The sequence below is a fragment of the Diabrotica virgifera genome, chromosome 1 (genome assembly GCF_917563875.1).
Source record: "Diabrotica virgifera virgifera chromosome 1, PGI_DIABVI_V3a".
Classification (NCBI taxonomy): domain Eukaryota; kingdom Metazoa; phylum Arthropoda; class Insecta; order Coleoptera; family Chrysomelidae; genus Diabrotica; species Diabrotica virgifera.
In genome coordinates this window covers 227,425,643-227,449,781 of record NC_065443.1, presented here as the reverse complement: position 1 = coordinate 227,449,781, position 24,139 = coordinate 227,425,643, and the positions used below count along the sequence as shown (strand labels likewise).

The 24,139-nt window shown below is 33.2% G+C and overlaps 1 protein-coding gene across 1 annotated transcript; it reads left to right on the top strand.

Moving 5' to 3' along the window:
* The first annotated feature begins 12,676 nt into the window (after positions 1-12,676).
* On the top strand, positions 12,677-15,426 carry LOC126879040 (uncharacterized). The gene is made up of 2 exons (XM_050641931.1): positions 12,677-13,434; positions 14,560-15,426. Exons 1-2 carry the CDS (start codon positions 12,982-12,984, stop codon positions 15,379-15,381), a joined length of 1,275 nt encoding a protein of 424 aa, XP_050497888.1. The 5' UTR covers positions 12,677-12,981; the 3' UTR covers positions 15,382-15,426.
* Positions 15,427-24,139: the final 8,713 nt, after the last annotated feature.

The window sequence follows — 24,139 nt, the reverse complement described above, 5'->3', positions numbered from 1 at the left end:
AATGTAGACGGAATAGAAAGTTTCTAAATAAAACTAATTTATCGTGTAACAAAGACTTTTTATCATATGATTTTCATTTGAATTTATTCAAAAATGAAAATATCTTGGTAGACAATAATGATGTAGACAATAATGATGTGCACAATGTTAGTGTCCCAATTGATCATAGTAAAACTGATATCCCAACTGAATCTAATATTAAAATTGTGAGTCAGAATGATAGTGATATCTATAGAAATCATATTGACCATGAAGGTCTTACTGATATTGAGATTGAGATGTTTGAAAATGTTAATTTAAATAATGGGGTTATTGTCGATAACCTACTGAATGTAAGAGATGAGGAGGAAGGTAACACTATCATTAAAAATAGTAAGAGATCTCACAAGCCTCCTACATATTTAAAGGACTACATGTTAAATTGAAATTGTGGTAATAAGTTAAGGTTGCTACTTGTTTATATTTGTAATTTAGTTTTGTGTTTGTGTTTTAGTTTTGTACAAGGTATTTTAGTAAAAAAAAGGGAACGTGTAATATATTATGTTTAGGATGTAAAAGAAGAAGACCAACGACAGACAGACTCAACTCAGCGACTCAACGTCATTCCGGCTAGCATCATGTAACTTATAAGTTGTAGCTTCTTGATTGCTAATAAAGATTTGTATGAACAATACTGTTTAATATTTGATTTACATGACGAAAGGAACTTAAAACAGCGCCAAAATGTATTTTCATTTTGATGGAAAATAAAATTCTAGTTTTATGCTGTATTTGCATTTTTTCCATAATATTTGCTAAATTTGAAGGAAAACGCGCCACAAAAGAGTAACTTTGATACAGTTTGCCTTTTGAGGCTTCAAATTTAGCAAATATGGAAAATATTTTTCAAAATAAAACTACAATTTTATTTTCCATCAAAATCAAAATACATTTTTGCGCCACGTAATACTCATATCAGCTCTTTTGTAGCTGGAATATTGTATGTCACTCATTTATACGGCGTTTAGCTGTTTTTTATTCTTGTATCAGGAGTTTTTCAAAGTTTTTTTTATAAATTAAATGTATGAAGTTGAATGTAATGTTTCTTGATTACACGTTAAGCGTTATAAATGGTCGCCTTTGTCGCATTCTCTCCCAAATGATCTAGTAGTTACAACATCAGACTTGTGATAAGACAATCCGAGTTCATATTCCAGCCATCCTAATAATTATGGTCGGCAAATGAACTCGGATTGCACGATCAATCTTAGCGTCGTAACTGTAACCACTATAACTACATAAACCATTTCGGCGATAATGGTTAAACGGATTATACTTTTGGAGCTCGATTACTTCTGAACGGATAAAAATTGAGTCATACTTCTGAGCTCGGTAACTTTTGAATGGTTTAACCGATTTTCAAAGTTAGACATGCGTTGGAAAGGTAATGGATAGTACTATCAGAAGCCGCAAAGGGCGGACTTAAATTATTGACATTTTTGGGAATTTTGGGGACGAGAACGAAAAACAGACCCTAAATGGAAAGGGCCGTAAAATCCACACCTTGGACCAAATCATGATACTATAAATAACAAGATAATATATTGCACATCCGGAAGTCGTGACGTAACTGGAGACCGGCAAGTTCGTAATGGTTCGTAATCATTCGTAATGTCCTATTACTTTGAATTGTTCGCGGTTGTATTTTATATTTTATCTTTGACAGTTATTTTGACTGGAATCTCGATACTAAATTTTTTTCGAATTCATTGAAGTTTAATTTTAATTTGCTAATTGAATAATTTCATCATATAATGCATACAAATCTCATTTAACTTTAACAAGAATTCAAATTCAACTTCCGGTCTCCAGTTACATCATCAATGCGCGAGCTCGGGCGTATTTGCGCTACGGGAAAATACTAGGGAGTTTTTGTTGCTACGTAACGTACGCATCTCCGTATACGTAAAGCAACTAACGTGTCGTAGAGGATGAACGTTAAAATAGGTAGTTTTTGTAACTGCCTTAACGTAACGTAAAGCAAATCGTAGTCATTTTTAAATTCCAATTCCGTTGACATTAAAAAAATAAAACAATGTTCACACAATATACAATTAATATACAAATGTAAAAAAAGATAAATGAATGATGAAATTGTATGGTTTTAATTGTTTCTATTTAAATATAAAAATATTATTTTTGCTTAGGTTAAATTTTTTTTATTTTTGTTTATACCTACTTTTTAGTTGTAAATTATTGTACCTACATCAGAATTCCAGTATAATGCAAATAGTTTGTTCATATTTATTTGAAAATTTTACTGAAATTAGGTCATTTATTTATCAAGTTATTAATTGTGGTGATCACTGTATTTCTTAAATTAATACAAGATTTGTTTGTTTTGCTTTATTAATAGACAGCTTGAAAACAATAAAATTTTAAATTTATTATGAAGTTCCAATTTCCAATTACAAACACAGAATAATTTTACTCAAATAGACTAAACCAATAACCAATAACCTTAAATGTTTATAAACGGGTAGTACGCTGATGCAATGTTCATTTGGTAGGTAATCGGGCAAGATCCTCGTGTGCATTCGGTGACTTTCGTCTCGATAGGGATGTGTTCTCACGTACGCATCAGAGCTTTACTTTAGGTAATACGTATCGCGATACGGGAGTTCAACCATTAATGCGCAAGCGTATATGTCAAAAAGATGCGTTACGTTTACGTATTTGTGTGCACAAAAACTCCCTAATATCTCTTTATTTATAGTATTATGGACCAAATGGAGATTTGACATGGATGGGTGAGTCTTTTCCTAAACTTTAAGATGGGATTTGGTCCGATTTTCAATTCAGTCAGATTTAGAAAATTGAAAATTTCGTGTATATATAGTGTCGCATGTAGGGGTATTGTGAACCGCCCAGCTAACAGTGTTCGTATATATAACGTCAAACAAACGTCAACAATTTGGGAGAAGTTACGTCAAAAGTTACATCAAATTTTACCTAAAATATACGTATAAAAGTCACAGCGATGTTACGTAACAATTTTACGTTATTTATACGAAACCTTTTTAACGTCACAAAAACGTCACTTTTTAGGAGAATTTTCGGTATAAATGATATTTAAAAATAGGACTTAAAATTATTGTGTAAATAAAACCACATACATGATGCTGACACATTTATTAAATATTTGAAATAAATATTTATTATATATTTGACTTTTATCTGAGAGAAAGAGAGAACATTATTAATAGCTCCTTTATTACATTACAATACATAAACATACCCTTGAAGTAATCTTTATTCGTAAACTGCACACTTTCATATTAAGGACTAGGCTGCTTCCCCATTTTTAGAAGATATTTCCGTACATTTCGTTTTTCAACTAAACTGTCATTGAATAGAATTCTATTTTGTTTATCCGATTTAGGGAAAGAATGAAACGATAAATTACTATTAGGTATACTACATTCGCTCTCGCGAGATTTTTTTTGGCACATTCGTAATAGGAAACATACAACACAAAAATTCCTATCTCACGCTATTAGCTGCTGAAAGTAACTTAATCTTTCATTAAAAAAAGAAGAATTATGAGAAATAGTGGGAGTGTATACTAATCTCATAAAATTTTGTGAAGTTTATTTCTACAAAATATTTTTATTTTGTATAATAAATAATTTTCTCATTTGTTATCAATACATTATAATGGTGTAAATAAATAATTATTGATTGGCGTAAGATTTATGTTAATTATGTCTGTTTACTATTAATAATGTTGATTATGCGCACGTACGTTGGGTTGTGTAGTAATTTCCAGTCGAGTCTGGCAACCTAACTTTCCAAAAAAAAAATTACTAAAGTCACTAGAAAGTTGCGTCTGAGTTTAGCGAACCGACTATACGCGTTATCTAAGAATCACATTGAGGCACACAAAAATAATAATTCGATTTTTTTGACATAACTCCATAAAAACAAACACGATTTTAATCACGGAAATGTAAGGTTAGGTACTAATGAAAGGTGCAAAATAAATACGCGATGGCGCTGCAATATCAAAGGAGTTATTTTACGTGTCTATACCTACCAAAAAGCCACGTGTTAGAGACGAATAAATTCATACGCATTAAAACCTACCAAAGAACCACGTTTCAGAAACGAATAAATTCATACGTATAATATACGTATTAAAATTTCGTATTAGTAACGTCATTTTTTGATAGATGTTACGTAACAATACAAAAAAACCTAAATTTAACGTTAATGTAACGTTATCTTGCTAGCTGGGCGTATTTCCCTCGATCCGACATCGGGCGACCGACGGGTCGACGTCGGATTAAAAACAAACTCAAGGTATTAATACGTAGTGCCTACCAGTGGGAAACCCGATCCGATAACATCCGATGTCGGATTGACTACCTTCTCCTATCAAACGTGTTTGGTTTCATTCCGATTTTTCGTTCCGACGAGACCCAAATGGTAGAAATGGACAGAGAAATGTTGTTTGCACCTATGATGATTGATTGATGATGGCGAGAAATGAGCCTCGTTTGTGAAATTTAAAGCTCAAATCATATCAGAATCGAGATATTAAAGCCATGTTATGGGAGTCCGTTGGAAAGGAATTGTTAGGAAAAGTTATATATGTTAATATTTATATAATTTATATTTAATCAAAGATATATGTTAATATGTTGTCTTTTATTCCTTCAAGAATATAATAAAACGTTTCCACACTCATGCGGTGGCACTCTGCTCTTCGTTACGCCCCCGAAGAAAGCCCCCTTGGGGGATGCCTGTAAAAGAAAAACAAAATTTTATTTAATACGGTATGCGGCAAAATAAACAGTACCGAAATTCGTATGCCTCCAATTTGTATTTGTCACGTGCAGACACGCGCTATTTACGAACGTTGTTATAAAGTATGTGAATGTCGTGTTAATGTTAGGTGCTTCAGGGTGGTTCTCAGTTTTGCAGAAAACATTTTTATCGTGGAGTACTATTTTCGGTAATACTTACAAGCTTAAAATCAGCCATGGTTTCAGCAGGACGCGGGCAAACTGTTACACGGCCAGGGAGTATCTTCGAATACTGGTCGATCATTTTGGGAGATCGTCACTCATCAGACCTAACGCCACCTGATGCATACATATGGGGAATGCTGAAAAAGGCGGACCGATTCACCGTTTGACATTCTGGTATTACGGACTATATAGAATTAAATATTTTTTTCGTGCCAGAGGGCATTTTTAACATACGTTTTATCGGAAAAGTCGTCGTGAATACCTAATTTTGCAAGGCTATTTCATGTATAGTAAGTACATAAATAATCATAAACTGTATTATCAAAAATGCAATAACAATTTTAGTATAATACAATAAGCAATCACGCAATTCCTCAATACGGAATCAACGTATTAATAATTACGTTCGGACTCGCAACCACGCTATTCATCAATCCGGAATAACCATACACAGGCTTATAAAAATATTTATATAATTTACTACACTTCTTTTGCCTCAAATTTTATTATGCTTTATTTTAATTATACCATTTATTTGTTTCTGTATTTGGGGTGGCGAATAGGCTAATGCTGGTTAATTTGCAAGACAATTTCAAAGCTGACTGTATGGATATTATAACAAAAATTCTTACCTTAATTTAACTGGTAGGTCGAGAAGTATTCAGTTATTAGTAAGGTGAAGAAGGAGGGAGAAAGGGTTAATTTATTTTATACTATAAAGGCTGTATGACACTATGCATTTTCTTGTATCATTTCTAATATCGTTTCTGATGTCGTTTCTTGCATACATTTTCTTGTATCATTTCTTGTACGTACATTTGTGCCCTGTATGACACTATGCAAGTTTTTGTATCGAAAATTGTATGAAATTCGGCACGTGATTGGTCGAAATTTTGTTTGTCACCCTGTGTCACGTTATGGTAGTACTGCATACTGCATCTACAGCTACAGCTGATTTTGAAGATTTTATAAAATTTATAAACTTTTAATTAACATTTTAATGTTTAGTTTTTTTTTTAATGGCATGGACTTTATGTCATTCAGCCAGTCACAACATGAGTATTAGTGTCATGTGTAGTGTGTATGTTGAGTAAGTGTCTTGTTACTTTGCAAAGTCGACGTCATTGTCTTTGTAAAGAGACGCTAATTGTATCCGAACGTCTGCGGTCCCTCCGGTGAGTACCGATCACACAAGGACAGAAACTATATTCATTTATTAATTTATAATAAATGAAAAATTTCTGACCCTGGTGAGATTCGAACCCACAACCTTTCGGATTTTTTCGATCCAAAGGCAGGCGCTCTTACCACTGAGCCACGGAGGGGGTTCATTTTAATGTTAACCAGAATTTTACGTTGACTGTTTGAGGTTGATTATTTGTGTTTTTATTTTGTTTTGATATTTGTGCTAAAATATTTGCATTAGAATTATCTTCAGTTTGATCCAAATTAGGAACTATTGTATTTTCGTCTATTAAAAAATTATGCACCATGAAACCTAAATTTATAGTATGAACTTTACTAGGAGCTAAATATATGGTTATTAGTAGAACAGTAGTCCATACCAAACGGTATATTAAGTATCAATAAAAGATTTATAAATAATACCTACAAAAACACAAATAAATTCATCAATACATTATCCCATTATCATTTCAGCCGCCATTATGAGTAAATAATTATGACATTTTAGATGTTTTACCAGCAGGTTTTACGTTTTTGCTCTTTGCGCAGAAATTGGCGCAGTTCTTGTACAAGAATCTGTGTCTGACTCAAATTCTTGTATCGTTTCTGATATCGTTTCTTGTATCTGTGTATGACACTATGCATTTTTTTTGACATATCACAAACGATATTAGAAATGATACAAGAAAATGTATAGTGTCATACAGCCTTAACTGAAACCGGCCTTATGGCGACACTTGTTACTATACGAAACGACGACTTAACAATGAATGTGTTCTTAGTATGAATATGAGAGTACAACTGCTTACTACCAATGTCTAAAGGCTGTATGACACTATGCATTTTCTTGTATCATTTCTAATATCGTTTCTGATATGTCAAAAAAATGTATAGTGTCATACACAGATACAAGAAACGATATCAGAAACGATACAAGAATTTGTGTCAGGCACAGATTCTTGTACAATAACTGCGCCACTTTCTGCGCAAAGAGCAAAAACGTAAAACCTGCTGGTAAAACTTCTAAATGTCATAATGGCGGCTGAAAATGAGATCATATGATTTATGTCTTGATGAATTTATTTGTTAAGGAAGTTAATCCAACACCGTCGGTGGCAATCAAGTCGTAATTTTCGTAAGTTTTTAGATTGTGTTTTTATCATTTTAAGAAGTACTTTTATAAAAATACTGTGCAGTTTGTATTATTCGGATTCTATATTATCTTTTCCGATAATAAGAACCACGAAAAATCTGTGGATTGAAGATATATTTGAAGATTTCGTTTTGAGGTTAGGATGGATAACAACATGTGTAGTGCTTGCTCCCTTGATTTGGGCAATGATGAAAAGCAGATTATTGCCTGCGACAGCTGTAGATCTAAATTACATCTGGCTGAAAAATGCTCTGGTTTATCTACATCTGAGACAAGAGCAGTGGTTCTTCAGAAGCGACTTCTAATGTACTTTTGTAGTGACTGTCGAGATGCTTTTAAAAATGTGCCCATTTTTGTGAGGAGGTTTATGATGCTGGAAGAAGAAATAACCAGCTTAAAGAATAAAATTAATCAGCTGGAAAATAATAGCTCTCAGACTTCTGCCAACTCAATCTATTATGAGGTTCAGCAGCGCATTGAACGAGCTAACAACCTAATAATCTATAAGATGCCTGAATTTAATTCTAATATCCTGTCAGAACGTATTAATCATGATCAAGGTAAGGTTACTGAGATTTTTCGTTTACTCGGTATACAACAAGAGTCCAGCATTGAGCATGTAGTTCGCATTGGCAAATCATCAGATTCTAATCGAATTAGACCAGTCAAGGTAGTATGTAACTCTAATACTGTGAAACTAGCCCTTAAATCAGGCAATAAACTTAGGGGATCAATCTACAGCATCTCTAGAGATCAAACCAGAATGGAAATAGATGCTTACAAGGCAGCAAAAAGAGAACTGGAAGAAAGAAAATCTGCTGGTGAAGTAAATCTGGGCATTATATATCAAAATGGGGCCCAAGTAGTTAAAGAAACTAAGCAAAAAAACTAGTTTCATCCCCATTAGCAGTATTTTATCAAAATGTTGGTGGCCTGCGAACCAAATTATTTGATGTGATAAAGAGTATTTTTTCATGTTGTTCGTATGACATTATAATATTTGCTGAAAGTAACCTTAATGATAATATAACCGATTGTGAGATTACATGTGTTGGCTTTAATATCTACAGATTTGACAGATCTTTAAGGACGAGTCCCAAACAAAGCGGTGGTGGTGTTCTGGTTTTTGTGAGCAAGAAGATACAATCTCAACGTATCTCTATTAATGAGGACAGAGTTGAGCAAATCTATATCCTATGCCAATATAAAACATCAAGGTTTGTGGTGGGTGGAGTATAAATTCCTCCACATTCTTCACGAGATACTTACAGTTTGCATTGTCAATCTATAGAAGATATTACCATACGTTACACTTCACTTAACATATACATATTTGGCGATTACAACCTACCTAATGCAACTTGGCTGAATGACGAGTATGGATTAATGGTTCAGTGTCCTGGAGGGGATCCTGCAATAGATGTTGCTCAAGAGTTAGGGTTTTTAAAATTCTTTCAACACATTAATGTTCCTAATAATCGTAATGTATTTTTAGATTTGGTTTTTTCAAATGTTAGGGAATTAAATGTCTTGAAAGCAAAATATCCTTTGGTAGACCCTAGCCAACACCATGTGGGTTATGAGTGTTTTTTAAACTTAGATTTAACTGATTCAAAAAATTTAAAATATGATGAATTTTTTTATGATTTTGTAAATGGAAACTACGCTGAACTCAATAACTTCCTTGCATCCGTGGATTGGCAGAACTGTCTGGTTGAGGGTGTTGATAATTCTGTGGGTTTGTTCTATGATGTTCTGTTGACGGGGATAGCATTGTTTGTACCATTAAAAAGATTCAGAACAGCTACCTTCCCTAAATGGTTTTCCCACGAACTCAGGAATTTAACGCAGGAGAAAAAACGTGCCCACTCTATGTACATGAGAAGTCAGTCTGATGCTGAATATGTTAGGTTTTCTCGCCTTAGGGCTGAGTGTAAGCGTTTGTATGATACATGCTTTAGTGGCTATATGGGTGGAGTAGACATTAGCTTAAAAAATAACCCTAAATCATTTTGGAAGTTCATTAATGACAAGCGATCTACTCATAGCTTACCGAGCTCTTTATTTTATTTAGACCAATCAGCATCTAACGGTCAAGATATAGCAAATTTATTTAAGAAGTTCTTTCAAACTGTTTACTTGCCTAATAATGGTCAGCTCCGGGTGCCCTGCTACCCTGAGGGTAGCAATGTAAGTACATGTATTAGACCTGCTGCGATATCCATAATTGAAATTTTTGACAGTATAAGTGATCTTCCCAATAAGCTGTCAGCTGGTCCTGATGGTGTGCCTAATTATCTTTTGAAAAAGTGTGTCTGTACTCTAGTCATACCTTTGCATTTACTGTTTAACAGGTCTTTAGCGACATCTATGTTTCCGGCTGCTTGGAAGGAGAGCTACGTTATACCTGTATATAAAAATGGGCAAAAGGATAACATTGAAAATTATCGCAGCATATGCATTCAGTCTGCAATACCCAAGCTTTTTGACCGCCTGGTGGCCAAGCAGCTTTCTTGGTTGTGTAACGGATTAATTTCCGATTCTCAGCATGGCTTTCGCATAAAAGGTCTGCTGCGACGAACTTGGTCGAGTATCAGTCTGACTTATTGTGTCAAATGGAGGATCGTAAAAAGATTGATGCCATATACATGGATTTTTCGAAAGCGTTTGATCGTGTTGATCACCAGATACTCTTGGAAAAGCTGGTGTCTGTGGGTTTTGATGTTAACTTTGTCGAGTGGATTAAGAACTCCTCATCGGGGCGTACTCAACGAGTGAAGATTGGTAGCTATTTATCTGACATTATTACAGTAAGCTCCGGAGTTGCTCAGGGTGGCCATACTTCTCCGCTTCTTTTTATCATCTTTGTTAATGATATAAATAATTGCTTTTTGAATAGTAAATGCTTAATGCTAGCTGATGATCTGAAATTCTGGAGACCTGTGGATGGTTTGTTGGACCAGGCGTTGTTGCAGGAGGATCTTGATAGACTGCAGGAGTGGTGTGTTCGAAACAAACTTTTCTTGAATGCCAGGAAATGCTGTTTTATAAGCTTCTTTCGGAAAGTCAGTAGAATTGAATCAGGTTACATCATTAATAATCAGCCACTTGAATATGTATCTTCCGTTAGGGATTTGGGTGTTGTTTTGGATGAGAAGCTTTCTTTTGTGGAGCATATAAATGCTGTATCTGTGAAGGCATCTAAACTTTTGGGATTTGTTACAAGAAATTGCAAATTCTTCTCTATTGAATCTACTAGGCTTGTTTGCTGTAGCTTAGTAAGGTCCCTCTTGGAGTACAGTTCTGTGGTTTGGTCACCCTATTTCCAGACTCATATTGATACTATCGAGAGAATACAACATAGATTCTTGAGATCATGTGCTTACTATACACAAACTATCATTGTCAATCATGATTATTCTTTTCTTGAACAACAGTTGTCCCTACCTCCACTTAAGGTACGCCGTGACATAGCAGGAGCTGTTTTCATTCTTAGAATCATAAATGGACTTATAGATTCTCCCAATCTTTTAAGTCAGATTAATTTTAATGTTCCTTATCAAGCTCTCCGTTACCATAATATGTTTAAAATACCTTTCCATAGAACATTGTATGGCGTTCACAACCCACTTGATAGGTATATGGGATTGTTAAATAATTACGAACTTGATTTATTTAATATAACTCTAAATCAATTAAAAAGATCTCTTGCTCTGTGATGTTATTTTTATACTCTTAAGTGTTATGTTTGTATGTTGTATATTTTTTTGTAGTCAATATTTATGTTATATATTAATTTTCGTGACATATGAAATTTTTCAGTGCTTTTATACTTTTTATTTCTCTATTTTGTAGATTAATTAAGTCATATTTAACACATTGAATTTATTATTACCTTTTGGAAATGTATTAATATTTAACTGTAATTTTTCTGTTAATGGGGTTATCCCGTATAATAAATAAATAAATAAATAAATTTGTGTTTTGTAGGTATTATTTATAAATATTTTATTGATACTTAATATACCGTTTGGTATGGACTACTGTTCTACTAATAACCATATATTTAGAATAACTTTGGGTTTCATATTGCATAATTTTTTAATAGAGGAAAATACAATAGTTCCAATTTCGATCAAACTGAAGATAATTATAATGCAAATATTTTAGCACAAATATCAAAACAAAATAAAAAACACAAATAATCAACAGTCAACTTAAAAATTCTAGTTATTATAACATTAAAATATTTGTTTTTAAAAGTTTATAAATTTTATAAAATCCTTAAAATCAGCTGTAGACGCAGTACTACCATACCAACGTAACGTGACAGGGTGACAAACAAAATTTCGACCAATCACGTGCCGAATTTCATACAGTTTTCGATACAAGAACTTGCATAGTGTCATACAGGGCACAAATGTACGTACAAGAAATGATACAAGAAAATGTATACAAGAAACGATATTAGAAATGATACAAGAAAATGCATAGTGTCATACAGCCATTAAAGGTAATTAACGAAAACCCAAAAAATTTTAAATTTTAATAAGTCTGCACATGAACCCATCACCCTAAACTAAAATTGTAACCCACATAACAATTTCATATTCTTATTAGATTCATACAACATACTTTTCAGAAAAAGTATATACTAAGAATATGCGTAATTACCATTGCGAATGTGCAAAGCACATACTGAGTATATACTACATTACAGTACTTAAACGTTCTATGTATATACTTATAATGTACTACCGCACTTCTTTTCAGTATATACTAAGAATATACTTTTTAGAACATTCCAAGGGCGTGCTATAAACCTTCTATTTATATATTATTAGAACGTACTACCGCACGTATTTTTAGTTTATACCATGATACTATAAATAAAGAGATAGCATTTTCCCGTAGCTCAAATACGTCCGAGTTCGCGCATTGATTACGTTACTGGAGACCGGAAGTTGAATTTGAATTCTTGTTAAAGTTAAATGGGATTTGTATGCATTATGTGATGAAATTATGCAATAAGCAAAATAACATTAAACTTTAATGTATTCGAAAAGAATTTAGTGTCGAGATTCCAGTCAAAATAACTGTCAAAGATAAAATATAAAATGCAACCGCGAACAATTCAAAGTAATCGGACAATACGAATGATTACGGACCATTGCGAACTTGCCGGTCTCCAGTTACGTCACGACTTCCGGATGTGCAATATATTATGTTGTTATTTATAGTATCATGGTTTATACTAAGAACGTACTTTTTAGAATATTCCAAGGAAGTGCTATAAACCTTCTAATTATATACTGAACGTACTACTGTACATCTTTGTATTAGAAGAATATATTTTTAAGGATATTCTAAGAAAGTGCTATCAAGTGCTATATTGCTCAGAAGTATGTTTTCAGCATCACCTAATCTCATCTTAAGCATTGTTTCCACCGGAGGAACAAATAGCAACATGTAGCAACATTTTTGTTGCCTGTGTTTCTTCTTGTTTGTAAATTTAGGAACTTATTAGCAACAAATGTAAACTTTTTATTTCCACTGACAGAACTTTTTGTTTCCGGTCGTTTCTGATAACTGAGAGAGAGCAACTTAGTGTTTCCACCGCGGTTGGTAAACATGGATCAAGATGATGAAATAGCTGCAGCAGCGGCGGCCTATATAGTGTTGTCGGCAAAAAAGAAAAAAAGAAAGCACAAATGTTGGGTGAAACCAAGTCTCTGTGATAGAAGTGAATATGGTGGCATGCATCTACTCAATGTATTAAAAAAAGACGATGTATACATAGGAAATAATAAAAATAATGGTAGTGTCAAAAATTTTTTACGAATGTCCAGCACCGATTTTGAATGGTTATTATGTCAAATTTCCCTCAAAATACAGAAAGAAGATACAAATTATAGACAAGCCATTTCACCAATGGAACGACTACTGCTCACACTGCGATTCCTTGCAACAGGCGATTCTTACCATTCCTTGATGTACTTGTTCAAAATTTCGGTATCATCAATTAGTAGAATTATACCAGAAGTATGTAAAGTAATCGCTGAAGTTCTGAAGGATAAACTTAAGGTAAGTAGATACCTCGGTAGATATACAGCTTTTCAATCAAATGACATAATGTAATTAGTAGTAGACATTTTATTAAATTTTAATAAAAACCAATTTTTTGAAGTGTGAGAAAAAAATTAACAAGATATTCTATTTAAATTCTAAATAAAAAATTTAAAAAATCTAATTAAAAAATTAAAGAGATATTCTTTTTAACAAATAATATTTTATCAGTAATTTACATCAAGTCCTGCATCTGACATGGCCAGACGTATCGCATCAGATATAGATGATTCTTGAAGATTTCTACAAGGCTGCTTTTCTTTTGAGAGTGTCGAATTGTTTGTCTCTGTTTGGGGAAGATAGTTAGTTTCATAACAAGAGCTATTTGGGGATGGCATAGGTGTGTGTGTTGTTGAGGCTGGTGATGTTACAGAATCATTGGTACTGGATGAGTAATAGTTCTGGTTATCTGAATAATATCTTGCTGTGTTGTTATTGGCCGAAGGTGTATGCCAACTTTGATAACATGGAAATGGCCGATCGTATTTACCCATAGATGCGTCATACAAAATATTAGAGATCAAATGCTCTACCGTGTTTTTAGCGTTTTCATTTTGAAGATTTTCGATTTTACAGGCAACTAGTTCGCCGAAAATTTGGAACCGATTACGTGGCTTTTTATTTTGTAGCTGCTTCAGCAATACATATGCCTCTTCCTGTCGTTCGTCAGTTGTCACATCAGCTTGTCTTTTCTTCATTGTTTTTGGACTTTTAAAGAGCCTAGGTCCCTGTTTACTTTTTGTAGTGCTGCTTGTGGAAGGCGTTGGAGATCTGGTTCTGTTTTCATTAGGCTTTGTAGGTGTTTCAGTAATAGCAGCAACAGTTTTGTTCAGAGTGTCGACGTCATTGTTCGCCTCTCCAACAATAAAAGAAGAATCAGTTACTGCATCTGCCTCGTCTGCTATATTGGAATCTTGCGATTCAACTTCCCCGCTGTCCGTTGCACTGCTGTCTGACCCATCATCTTCACCCTGAAAATTAAAAATATATTTTTACTTCTTACTCTTTTAATATGAAATACAAATTATATTTAAAGCGAGAGAAGTTTTGATTAAACAAATTTACCGGTTTTTTATTTTTCAGATGCCTCAGAGTAGAGAGGAGTGGCTTATTACGGGACATCAATTCGCTAATCTTTGGAATTTTCCTAAATGTGCCGGGGTTATGGATGGCAAACACATTATGATACAAGCACCAAAACATAGTGGCAGTGAATTTTATAATTATAAGTCCTTCTTCAGTGTGGTGTTATTTATTGTGGCCAACGCAAATTATGAGGTGATGTATCTTAATGTGGGCAGCCAAGGTCGTATATCCGACGGTGGAGTGTTTGACAGTACTCATTTCAAAAAAATGTTATATCAAAACACGCTCAATTTGCCTGAATTAGAACCATTGCCAGGAAGAACAAAAGCTGTTCCGTTTGTTTTTCTAGGAGATGACGCTTTTCCCCTATCACCAAACTTATTGAAACCTTACCCTGGCACTCAAGAGAAAGGTTCCTCAAAACGAATTTTTAATTACCGCTTGTCACGCGCTAGGCGTATTTCTGAGAACGTTTTTGGAATCATGTCTGCTAGGTTCAGGGTATTAAGAAAACCCATGCTACTTGAACCCGACAGAGTGGAATTAGTTGTTGCTGCATGTGTATATCTCCATAATTTTCTGAGAAGCAGTTTACATTCCCGAAAGTCATACTCACCTCCTGGCACCTTTGATTCAGAAGACAAAGATACGGGCGAAAGGATCCCAGGTTCTTGGAGAAACGAAATAAACAACAATATGTTTGCATCACTGCAAAAACAAGCACGTAATTCAACGTTGGAAGCTAAACAAGTTCGAGATGAATTTGCTCAATATTTTATGTCACCCGAAGGAATGGTTCCATGGCAAAATAATTTTTAACTTTGTATAAAAATTACAAATAAAACAAAAAAAATACGTACCTCACTTGTAGTTATTCCTTTTTCAGTACATTTTCTAACTTTGTTCCTGCCCGCAAGAAACAACAAGACTTCATAAGCAAACCACTTTGAAATAAATACGGCGCCGGCTCCCGACTTTTTTAACGTACGATATTTTTTTCTTTCTCTATAGAATTGTGCAATAACATTTTTCATTTTTCTTTTCACTTCTTCTATATTATTATTTGAGCCTGTTTTTTCTGCCAATGTTGTCCAAGCATCGTGTTTCGCATTTCTACATTTATACTGGGCGTGCTTTGTATTCCATAAACACTCACAAAGCTTATAGTTTTCGATTAATTCGAGTACTAACTCATTTGTCCACATGAACGGCATTTTTCTATTTTTTCACACGTCCGACCGACTATAAATTATTCCACGTTCGCCGTCGAGCTGCACTAGACAAAAACAAGTCACTACAAGTTGCTGTATCTGTTTCCACTCAGACAACAATATGTTTATGTTGCCTGTTGTTGCCGTATTTCTTTTGAAGTTTACCGCTAAAACTGGAAACCACCAACAATCGCAAACATGCAACATTTGTTGTCGAAACAAGAAGAAACACTTAGGAACTTTGAGGAACTTTGCGAAACATTTTTAAGCAACAAGCAACAGAAACACAAAAGTTCCTTCATGTTCCTCTGGTGGAAACTATACTTTAGGTTCTACTGGTTCCACCAAATACCTATTATATTTACATATTTTAATGACAAATGAGAATGTAGTTATAGTACCTACATTCTGCAATATTACTTAAAAAGTAAGTACATGTTTATAAATTTTAGTTATCTATATAAACTATTATATTATAATATTTAGCTAAACTAAACTATGTATGAGTAACTAAAATTTATATACTTATATGTACTTACTTATATGTATTTATTAAATAATATTGAGTTACCAAAATAGACTATACCTATTTTGAAGCATGATACTATAAATAAAGAGATAGTATTTTCCCGTAGCCCAAAATACGTCCGAGTTCGCGCCAGTGGCGGATCCAGGGGGGGCGATGGGGGCGATCGGCCCCCCCTCTCAATCCAAGTGATTTATTTTTTTTTTAATTATAATACAGTAAAACCTGTGTTACCGGCCACCCGCCAAAATCGGCCACCTGTACTAACGGCCAGTTTAAAAAATCCCCAAACCAATTATAAGTAGACTACAAAAACTGGCAATACCGGCCACCTTTCTATATCGGCCAATGGTTCTTTCATTTTTAGTTGCCGTTACTGACAGGTTTTACTACAGTAAAACCTGTGTTACTGGCCACCTGCCAAAATCGGCCACCTGTACTAACGGCCAGTTTAAAAAATCCCCAAACCAATTATAAGTAGACTACAAAAACTGGCAATACCGGCCACCTTTCTATATCGGCCAATGTTTCTTTCATTTTTAGTGGCCGTTACTGACAGGTTTTACTGTATAAAGATTACAAAAACATTCATTGATTTTTCAAATGGATAATTATACATGTTTTAAAATTACAATATTATATGAATTACATATAAATATATTTTATTAGTATGAGACTTGTCTTAAACGGGCCAGTGACGCCAGTGTATTCGGAAATGAGTAATTTATAATTCTTAGGTATACATTAAGAATTAAAAATGATTACAATAAGCATATTTAAACAAATATGTATGTATATACTGTGAACGCATACCTAAGCATGTCCACCCTCGTATAATTATAAAATCGGTTGCAGATAACGGATTCTTCGAAAATCTCTCGAAAATAGCGCGCCCAGCAAAACTATATTAATTTGCCGAAAATATAAATGTATTATGTTCAAACGATTGCTGACCAGGAAAAAAGAACACCCTTTGCTTATTAATTATTAGTCATTAGTAGTGTGACCAACTAGCCCGAAAAATCCGGGACATGACCCGAATTACGAAGTTGTGTCCCGGCGTCCAGGACAAGGCTTCCGGGCCATCCGAATTTTCAACTTTTTGGTAAAAATCTATATTTTCGTTTTTATTCTAAGAATTTACATCAAATTAAATTGTTGAGACGAAAAAAAAATTTTTATCGTGGTGTAAATTTTAATAGTTCTATGAAAGAAAACGAAAACTGTGGAATTTTTTTTATTTGTGTTTTAATTATCGTCTTCCGAAAAGACCATTCAAAAACAATAATAATTCATGTCACAATGAATCATGCCTAGGCACGCATGCCGCATCGAACGATGTAATGTAATGATTGCTGATGCATCTTTTTTTTCGGTTTTGTCAACTACTTTAAGTAGATAAACCTCTTGAGTTCGTTCGCGAAATATGATTAATTTCCAAACCGTTGCATGCTTTGAGCCAAATTCAAATCTGCTGCGTTGCAATATGATTTTTTTATCTAAACATTTATTTTATTGTCAGTACAGTAATCAGTTTGAATCCGAAAATCGATTAGTGATTATCTCGGAATTATTGTTTTTGACCCGACTTTTTCATTCCAATATATTATTATTGTTAATATGAATATGGAACCAACACACGAAAGTAAAAACAGAAAACGATATTGCACTTTCAATAAAATATTGGAAGAAGAATTTCTATTTTTGAAAAAAAAAGTAACTCTAACAGTGACATGAAGTGTGATACTTGTGGATCGGAATTTTCGATCGCCCACAGTGGTAGAGCGGATATACTAAGTCACATCAAAAGTGAAAAACACCGAAGAGGTATCTGCTCCGCGTCCAGCAGCAAAAAATTGACTCAATTTTTCAAGCCAACAGCTTCATCGAGCATTGATTTAGAGACAGCAGCTCGGGAAGGTGTTTGAGCGTATCATTTGATTAAGACCATCAAAAATATCATTGTCAACATAAAAATGTTAAATAACCAATAAAATGATGATATTAGAGTCCTATATTTAAAAAAATAACAAACGGCCCGATTTTCATTCAAAAGTCCCGGATTTTAGGTATTTTTTTTTTCAGCATTGTCCCGGATTCGACTGAATTGGAGTTGGTCACACTAGTCATTAGTGTATTTTGTCTATCGATGCAAGTAACATCTCTAATACTGCTTCGTACAGATCTTAGTTTGTAAATTGTTAGAGTGATTAATATTATTTTGAGTTTATTCTTCTTTTTTATATTAATAGTTTGTGATTTACGAAGAGTTATAAAATGTCAAATAAACGAAAAGAAGCTTCTACCGAGAACTTGAAAAGTAAAAAATTGAAATGTCGCAATATAGCTGATTATTTTTTTAAAAATCAACGTAATTTGGGTGATAGTGATAATATTAATAGTAATGAAGATAATAAATATGTACAAGGTACATCTTATCAGATAGATCATACTATGAGACCTACTGATCTTGGATCAAATTTAAGTTCTGAGAGCATTCAAAACAAGTCATGCGATGTTTCAGTGCGTCCGATACAAATCAACGATGATGCAGTAAATACCAATTCTACTTTCGAGAGTTTTATGGAAAAAGGTACCTATGTCTTATATGCATGAAATGTATGTCTTGTATATTATATAAGTTTATTCTATATCACGTTTGATAGACGTGAGTATTTATGCACGAGTACGATAGATAGTCATTTATGTCGCGGGATGCAATCATCCACATATAAAATTATGGTAATTAATTAAATTTTAAACTTCATATGGGAAAGTACATCATGTGACACCTCATTTAAAAGCTTTTGAGATAGTGATTACAAAAATGTATAGGTAATACTTGTGCAAAATCTCGGTCCAATGCTTTTTAAATGCATTCATTTTTTTATAATCCTGAGAAAACTAATAAGTATTTTTAAAAAATTTAAACACAAAATGCAAGATTACATTATTACCGAGGGACGAAAGTCCCTGAAAACTTCTATAATGTTTATTTGAATAAGTTACAGGGGTGAAAAAGAAGAGAAAATTGAGTATGATTTTTAATTTCAAATACCTATATCATTCACAAGAAACCTTTTGTTTATTCTAATGGACTTTCGGCCCTCGGTAATAATGTAATATGTATTTTATTCTGCGTTTAAATTTTTCAAAAATTCTCGTATTAGCTTTCTCAGGATTCGAAAAAAATGAATGTGTTTAAAAAGTATTTGACCAAAATTTTGCGCATGTAGGTATTATCCATTTTTGTAATCAGTATTTCAAACGCTTTTAAATGAGGTGTCACATGACATGATGTACTTTCCCATTACGAAATAACATTAAAACTATTTCGACATGAATTTGTTTGCATTGAAAAAAGTAAAGTAGTTATTTTGATTTTTTGAAAATTACATTCGTTTAATTCATTATTACATTTCCGGAACTACTGTAAGTTGTTAACTTATAAAGTCTCATTTTGTAGGTTTTTTAAATTTTAATGATAATTCACTACATATTATATTTATTTTTCTTTCATCAACTTTATGTATTATGTATATGGTGTCCCAACCCAAAATTAGCGGAACCGTTGAATATTTCGCGAAATGAACATCGAATCGAAAAAATGGAATATATGTGTTCAATAATTTTTAAAAATCTATCAAATGATACCAAACACGACCCCCCACTCGACCCCCTGAAAGTGGGATGGGGGTAACTTTAAAATATTAAATGGAGATCCTCAGTTTTAATTGCAGATTTGGATTCCTTACGTAAAAGTAAGCAACTTTTATTCGAGACATTTTTCGAATTCTGGATAGATGGCGCTATAATCGGAAAACCATTAATCGTGATACCATAGGTAATTTATAGAAATGGTTTAATATATCTAAAAACACTCTCAAATGAAAAATCAAAAAACACAAGCTTAATATTTTCCAAAATCCTGTCGAATACCACCAAACACGACAGGATGTCATTTGGTAGGTTTTTGAAAAATATTAAGCACGTGATGTTTAGTTTTTCATCTGGAAGTGTATTGATCAAGAAAAACTATTTCTATATTATTATATTTCTATATGCTATATATTATAGCGCCATATATCCAGAATTTGAAGAAATGTCTCGAATAAAAGTTGCTCACTTTTACGTAAGAAGTTCAAATCTGCAATAAAAACTGGGGGTTTCCATTTACGATTTTAAATTGAGCCCCTACCCCACCTCCAGGGGATGGAGTAGGGGGTCTTATTTGGTGTCATTATTTTCCATTCTTTCCTCCTTGCTGCTTTATTTTTCCAATTTGTAATTTTAAGTTCTTCTGTCTATTTAAACATCTTTCTTCCATCTGGTTTTCGGTCTACCTTTCTCCTTCTTTCCTGCTATGCTATACCTCCCGTTAAAATTCTTTTGGGAAGCCTCGTGTTTGGCATCTTTTGGATATGTCCCAAGCTACCAAGCATCTCAGTTTTTGTGATTTTATGATCCCTGCTATATTCGGTTCTCCATAAATCGTCTCCAGTTCTACATCTAGTCTTCTTATCCACATTCAATTCCATACCTTTACTTTAAATATTTTCCTGAGGACTTTTCTTTTCCACAGTTTCAGTAGGGCTTGTTCGGATTTGTTCATCGTCCATGTTTCACTGGCATATAATACTATACGTTTTATCACTGTCTTATATATTCTTATCTTAACCCTTCTAGATATGTTCTTACTTCTTAATAAGTTGTTTAGAGCAAAGATACAACCAGTCGTAATTCTTACTTGGATTTGTTCGTTCGTATTTGGTATCCTAGTGAATATTGCTCCTAGATCTTGGAATCTTTCTACTTCTTCGTATTTACATATTTTTTCTTCTGTGCTTATCGTCAGCTATTGTCCTTGTATCTTTTCTCGTTTTGTCCATTCCGTATATTTTCTTGGTTTATGCATATCCTTTTATTTTTCGCTATCACCTCTAGGTTTTTTAGTATTTCTTTTATTTCTTATTTACTTCTGGCTATCAGTACTATGTCATCAACGAATGCCAAGCATTGGTGTTTTCGTTAATATACAAGTTGTGTCCTGTTAACTTCAACTTCGACTTCTCTAATGACAATTTCAAGAAGGATACTGAACAACAATGACGACAGTGGGTATTCTTGTCGCAGCCCTTCACTGACCTTAAACTTATCTGTTTCCTTTTTCCTTTCCATCTATTTTAATCCTATTCTCTGTCTCTCTGAGTGTCACTTTTATCATTTGTACTAATTTTTCACTAATTCTAATTTCACATATTGCCTTGTATATTTTTTTTCGTTTTACCCTGTCCCAAGCTTTTTTCAAGTCGGTGAATAGGGCCACTGTACATTCTCCGTATTCGTAGCTTTCCGCTTGTATTTCACGTAGCAGGAAAATTTGATCCACTGTGCTGCGTCCTCTTCTGAATCCACATTGATATTTTCCTATGTCATTATCTATCTTTTGTGTTATCTTGTCTTTTATATGTACTGCAAGTATTTTATACGCAACGTTTAGTAGCGCTATTCCCCTGTAATTATGGCATAAACTTTTTTCATTTTAATTTAGAAAGTCTCATTTTGTTTTTTTGAAACCCTTCAATCATATGTGTAAATATTTTATGTTTAAGCGAAAATATATCAAAAAATATCGATTTATCGTTTTTTTTGACAAATGTGTATATAAACATATCTCCGAAGTTTGATGATAAATTTTAAACAAAATCTTATTTGGTTTGTTTTTTGGAGTTGTTGGTGTATACCTTGAAAAATTTGGGTGTACCTCCCAAATTTTTTTATATCGAAAAATATTACAATTTTATGTTTTTAGATTCTTTTTTCTTTTTGTTGATAATTTCACATGTCATTTTTTGTTAGTGCATCAACTACAAGAATTTTTAAAAATAAGACTTTTTATGTTAATTGTTTACGTTATGCTTCACAAATAAACAAAAAAGTTTTAAATTTTTTGCCGATTCCGACTACTTTTCATGTTTGTACATCATATGTTTTATACATATATTTTAATAAACATGGCGATATATTTTATTGTTTGAAAAGTGTAAGACTAAAAAGTAAAAAATAAAAAAATATGAAAAAAAATTTTTTAAGAAACGCTTTTCTTTAGTTACGAGTGGCCAAAATTAAAAGTATTATAAAAAAAATTAACTAAAAACCAAGAAATAAAAAAAATTTAATAAATCTAACACATTCGTTAAAGAAAAGCGTTAGGCGAAAACCGTTTATTCGATGAAGACGCGCCATGCTTTTCTTTGACGAATGTGTAAGATTTTTTGAATTTTTTTTTATTTTTTGGGTTTTAGTTGATTTTTTTATAATACTTTTAATTTTGGTCACTCGTAACTAAAGAAAAGCGTTTCTTAAAATTTTTTTTTTCATATTTTTTTATTCAATTTTTTATTCATTATCAATATGTTATTACAAATTAACTACTTATATAAAATGAAATGATTTCATTTTTGTATGAAAAATTAAAAATTTTTAAATATACTTTTGTATTATCTACATTTTTACGCCTACATGATTATTTTTATTATTATCCAGATTTAGCCATACTGTTCACACTCTCTCTAAGAGGAAAATTTACTCATCCCGATACCTGCGGTAACAAAAAGATCGAGTTCTGGTGTGACTTTTTCCGTGTTATCGAGACCTAGGTGACGTGGTATGCTGGCTGGAGTATCTCCCAACAATTTTCATGCACATCTGGCACTCGAGAGTAATATGTACAGCTTTCTGCATGGTCTTATAAAGATATTCATTTAGAGACTCAGGTTTTTTATGTTTTCGAGGAGGTTCTTCGGAATGAGTCCAGTAGTAGACATAATAATCGATATTGTTAGGGTATTTTGCATTCTTCATTGTCTTCGTATTCTTAAAGCCAAATTATTATTATTATTATTGTTATTACAGTAAAACTTGTCAGTAACGGCCACTAAAAATGAAAGAACCATTGGCCGATATAGAAAGGTGGCCGGTATTTCCAGTTTTTGTAGTCTACCTATAATTGGTTTGGTGAATTTTTAAACTGGCCGTTAGTACAGGTGGCCGATTTTGGCAGGTGGCCGATTTTGGCAGGTGGCCGGTAACACAGGTTTTACTGTATATAGAAATTTAGCCAATCGGCCCCCCCTCTTAATGATGCTGGATCCGCCGCTGGTTCGCGCATTGATTACGTAACTGGAGACCGGAAGTTGAATTTGAATTCTTGTTAAAGTTAAATGGGATTTGTATGCATTATGTGATGAAATTTTTCAATTAGCAAAATAACATTAAACTTCAATGTATTCGAAAAGAATTTAGTGTCGAGATTCCAGTCAAAATAACTGTCAAAAATAAAATATAAAATACAATCGCGAATAATTCAAAGTAATCGGACATACGAATGATTACGAACCATTACGAACTTGCCGGTCTCCAGTTACGTCACGACTTCCGGATGTGCAATATATTATCTTGTTATTTATAGTATCATGTTTTGAAGCACCGCAAACAAAATAAAGGAGATTATGTATGATCTTTAGTCCCAGTACTTTATCATTAGTGTTCATCCTTAACACTGCATCACTGCATAGATACAAATAATGTCTATTTTCGATTTCATATTTTACCGTTCGCGTTGTTCAGGTAAGAAATGGTCAGAATAAGAAAAGACGGGGAGGGGGGTGGGGGATATGTATTGTGGAATAACAACATCGGTGCACCGGTGGTTATAGTGTTGCCAAACGGAGAGAAATTTCTCTTTTTGCGGAAATTTTTAACATAAAAGGTGATAAAGGGAAAAGTTAACTCAAAAGGGAATTTTTGTTCTAATCCAAATTGTAAAATATTAAAAAAA